The sequence below is a fragment of the Asparagus officinalis genome, chromosome 5 (assembly GCF_001876935.1).
Source record: "Asparagus officinalis chromosome 5, Aspof.V1, whole genome shotgun sequence".
Classification (NCBI taxonomy): Eukaryota; Viridiplantae; Streptophyta; class Magnoliopsida; order Asparagales; family Asparagaceae; genus Asparagus; species Asparagus officinalis.
Window position 1 is genome coordinate 69,140,989 of NC_033798.1, and position 4,462 is coordinate 69,145,450.

Sequence of the window (4,462 nt, forward strand, 5' to 3'; positions counted from 1 at the left end):
AGCCTCCTGTTCATTTGTATCCTTCTTTAGCGCTTTTGCAGACTGAAAACATATGACCCACCTGACCGCAGTTCCAACACTTCCCTTTGATAAGCCTCACCTTTGAGTTTGACCTCTTCTTCATTGACTTTGACCACTTTCTTTTCTGGTTACCCTTGTTCAGACTTTGGCCTCTCTGCTCAAAATTTAGGGCTGAACCTGAACCTTCTGATTCGGACGACTTCCTTCTAACCTCATCGGATAGAATCATACTGATAAACTCACTCAACTTCAACTTCTCTTTTCTTGCCGAGTTGTTAATCATGGTCACGCAAACTGTCCAGCTATTCGGCAACTGCGATAGTATCAGTAGGGCTTGCGCTTCATCATCAAACGTGATGTCAACGGAGATGAGTTGATCAACAATCATGTTGAACTTACTGAGATGCAACGTGAATGAGTATCCTTCTGCCATCTTGAGGTTGAAGAGTGTCTTGACGAGAGGAACCTTGTTTGCAGCTGACAGTTGCTCGTACATCTTAGAGAGCGCTTCCATAAGCCCCACTGTCGTCTTCTCCTTCAATATGTTGTGGGTGACTGACTTACCGAGCGACAACCAGCTCTGTCCTAGAGCCTTCTGATCCAGTATTTCCCAGTCATCGTCGCTCTAATCCTTCTTCTTTCCCTTAGCTTTTCCCATCAACGGACGGTAAAGATCCTTCTAGTACAGATAATCCTCCATCTGCCACTTCTAGTAGACGAAGTCTGATCCGTCAAACTTCTCAATCTTCGATTTGCTTTCTTCTGCCATAGCTCTTACACTTGCCGAACGAAACTCTGATAGCAGTTGTTGGGGTTGAACAATCGACAACCCGTGTCCTCCGGATCTTGTGACAAACAATTAGCAAGCAAGAAATCACAACAAATTGAAAAACTTGTAGGAAAGAATAAATAAAAGAGAGAACACCAAATTTAACGAGGTTCGGCAAACGTGCCTACGTCATCGGGAGCCACACCAGAAATTCTTTGATTATTGAAGAAGATTACAAATCTTGCAATAAGCTACTCTCTCTCACTCTCTCTCTCTCTCTCTCTCTGAGTTCTCTCTCACTAATCTCTGATAAAAGACACTTTTTTCTAATAGCACAAGCCCTCAATATATATAAGAAACCCTAATCCAAACAGATTCCCAAACAAATTGGGTTTTTTTTTTACCGCTGTCAGTCGACTGACCAGAATAGTATTTTCTAGTATACTGCCTGTGCACGTTATCGGTCGACTGATAATTCGTATCGGTTGACTGATAATTCGTATCGGTCGACCGAACTGAAACTTTCATGTTTTCCTGGCGTTCGAATCGGTCGACCGATATTTCTTATCAGTCGACCGATGGCTTCCTTTTTCTGTTGTGTGCTTGTGCTTCCAGGTTTGGGTCTACACTCTCGAAACCAACAGACACATGACTATCACTAAAAGCCCCAAGAATTTCTAGACAAATACATAAGACTACACATCCTCATCCGCAATCCCTGTAAATCTCATGTGAAAATTTCAACTCCAAATAATAAGTACTTACAATATTTTTGACCTGCTCTCGTCATTTTGTAACTAAACATAACAACAAAATTCTCTCACAGCAACATAATCTCAAACTCATCAAAACATATCACACCATCTCCATTGATATCATACCTCCTAATCATCTCCCTACATTCTTCCACACTCCTCTTTTTCCCAAGCCGGTCAAGCGCTCTGCTTAAGCTCTTCGGCGTGATGCATCCCTCGCCCTCCATCTCGTACACTTTAAAGGCTTCCCTCAAGTTTCTCCTCTTCTCTTCTTCACAATCCTCGTCCCCTGCTTTCACCAACTCAGCAAACTCATCGAGACACAATTGACCATCTCCATCAGAATCTAAGGACCTAACAACCTCCTCTGCATCCTCAGAAGACAATTCCTCTCCCATAATTCTCATACACTTCTGAAGTTCCATGGGTGAGATTTTACCGTCGCCATCCTCGTCAAAGAATTCAATGAGTTTCTTGAATTCTTCGAGTTTATCGGTTGAAGGGATTAGCAATGGTGCAGGCTTTTTGGGTTTCTTCGGTGATAACATGGTGGATAATTTGGTAAAGAATGAGATGTTTTCTGCGTTTTGAAGTGTTTCTACTTTCATGTTCGCAATAAGAGAAACAGAGAGATATATTTCGTATGAGAATGGGTGCAGACAGAAGCTTGAAGGTTATATAGGAAGTTGAGAAATAATATGTTAAAAGAGAAGAAGATACTAGGAAATTTCACAGATAGATATAAATACAGGAAAAGAACCAAATTGTTTGAGAAATTTTAGCCGCATAGTTTGGTGGTCTTTTTTTTGCCTAACAAAGCTTTATAATGCTTGGTGTGGAGGCAAGGAACATGCCATGGCCTACTCCACAAAACATAGATTGGTCACTGTCACCAAAAGCTAGCATAGGAAACAGTTCACAAGTGGTTATCAAAGTATTCGTACACTAGAGTTGTACAGGTTGCTCTCGAATTAGCTAGACCGCTAGAATATTGTTATTTGTGTCAATAATAGCAAGGGAAATTTTATAGTAAGGGTTAATTTCAGAAAATCCCCTTAACTTTGGGGATTTTAGATATCTTCCTTATTTATGTTAATTCCACAAATTAAAGCCCAAAACTTTATGAGGGGTTTTGCACATTAACCATTTGAACTTCTTTTATTCTGCTATTTTGAACCCTTCTGGTTAGGGGTGCAAACTAGTCCGGATTTATCCGGACCGACCGCAACCGTATCCGTTTAGAAAGCGGATATGGTAGGGAAAAATTGATACGGTTTCGGATACGGTTATCGGTCGAAATTGCGGATACGGTCCGGATATCCGGATATTTAAAATGGGCTATATATAACACTTGTATTGGGTCGGTCATAACATATATTGGGTCGAAATCCACAACCCGACCCAATTCTAACTCAAAAATCATCGACAAGCCCTAAGTCCATCTTTTCCAAAATTCAGCCCGCCTCCTAAGAAAATCCTATTTTTTCAGCTCCGCCTCCAAGCCGCCTCGTCCACTCATCCTAGCAACACCCTCTGTATCAGCTTCAGCACCAGCGCCGCCCTCGCTTCTAACTCCTCTGTCGGTGCCCATCCGCCTCCCGAGCTCCGCCGCCTCCTGCCCCGCCTCCGAGCTCCGCCTCTTCGCGATGACAACGGACAACGCCGAACATCCTCTTCTCCTCCTCAATTTGGTATACTGAATTCAAAACCCTAAGCTCTAATTTATTTGATAAAAATCCCTAACCTATTAGTCCTAATTGTTTTTAGTTGCATATATGATTGTAATTTGCATCATTATATTTATATTTTTATCATGTTGCAAAGCAAGTTAATGTGGTTGGAGAAAAGTGCTTAGCCCTTCATTGTTGCACAAGATGGAATTCTACTTATTTAATGTTGATGAATGCTTTAAAGTACAAAGTTGCTTTTAAAAGATTTGAACTTAGCGACGACAAATACATTCATTGTCCATCGGAGGAAGAATGGAATTATATTGAAACTTTGAGTAAATGTTTGAAACACTTTTATGATGCAACTAATCTCCTTTTCGGTAGTATGTATCCTATATGCAATCTTTTATATTTGAAGAATTTTGTGAAATTCAATTGCTTCTAATGGAATGGTTGAAAAGTAATGATGATACAATTATGGCTATGGCTTTTGCAATGAAAATAAATTTGATAAATATTGGAGCATGTGCAATAAGATTTTTGCGGTGTCTACTTTTCTTGATCCGAGGTACAAAATGATTGTAATAAAATATTACTTTAAGGAGATTTATGGCGTGGATGGTGAAAGGTGTACACTTGAAATTTTAGATGTCATCAAAAATTTGCACGGAGAGTATGCATCTCTTGAAAAAAAGCAATCTAAAAATGATGAAAAGGCTTCAAGCTCACAAGCAAAGGAAGTGGAAAGAGTTGGTGACAAAAGAAAGTCTAGATTTGCACAATTTGTTGAAACTATTGATAAAGAGCATACAAAGACGGATTTGGATTTATATATGGAAGAGAGTATTGTCCGATGCGAAGATGAAACAATGGGGAAATTTGATATATTAGATTGGTAGAAATCAAGTCTTGGAAGGTATCATGTACTAGCAAAAGTTACAATAGATGTTTTGGGTATACCGGCATCAACAGTTGCTTTCGAGTCAGCTTTTAGCACTGGGGGGCGTGTGATTCATTGTTATAGAAGTCGAATGACAACGGATACGGTAGAGGCGTTGATATGTGCACAAGATTGGATTAAAGCGGAGAAAGGAGGTAAATTTATAAATTTTGCATAGATTCTATTATATTTGGTTAATTGTACATTAAATGATTGAATATTTTATTCTAATAATTTTTTGTAGTTACAAAAGTGCAAAGTATGAATGATGATGCTCTTGATGTGGTTAAGCTTTCGGATCACGATG

General features: G+C 39.6%; 1 protein-coding gene across 1 annotated transcript; it reads right to left on the minus strand.

Moving 5' to 3' along the window:
* LOC109842916 (probable calcium-binding protein CML31) lies at window positions 982–2,316 on the minus strand. Its single transcript, XM_020411834.1, has one exon. The coding sequence runs from the start codon at window positions 2,151–2,153 to the stop codon at window positions 1,611–1,613; it is 543 nt and encodes a 180-aa protein (XP_020267423.1). The 5' UTR covers window positions 2,154–2,316; the 3' UTR covers window positions 982–1,610.

Excerpts from the sequence above, each read along its gene's own strand:
- LOC109842916 (XM_020411834.1), bottom strand. The coding sequence starts at position 2,153 with ATGAAAGTAGAAACACTTCAAAACGCAGAAAACATCTCATTCTTTACC.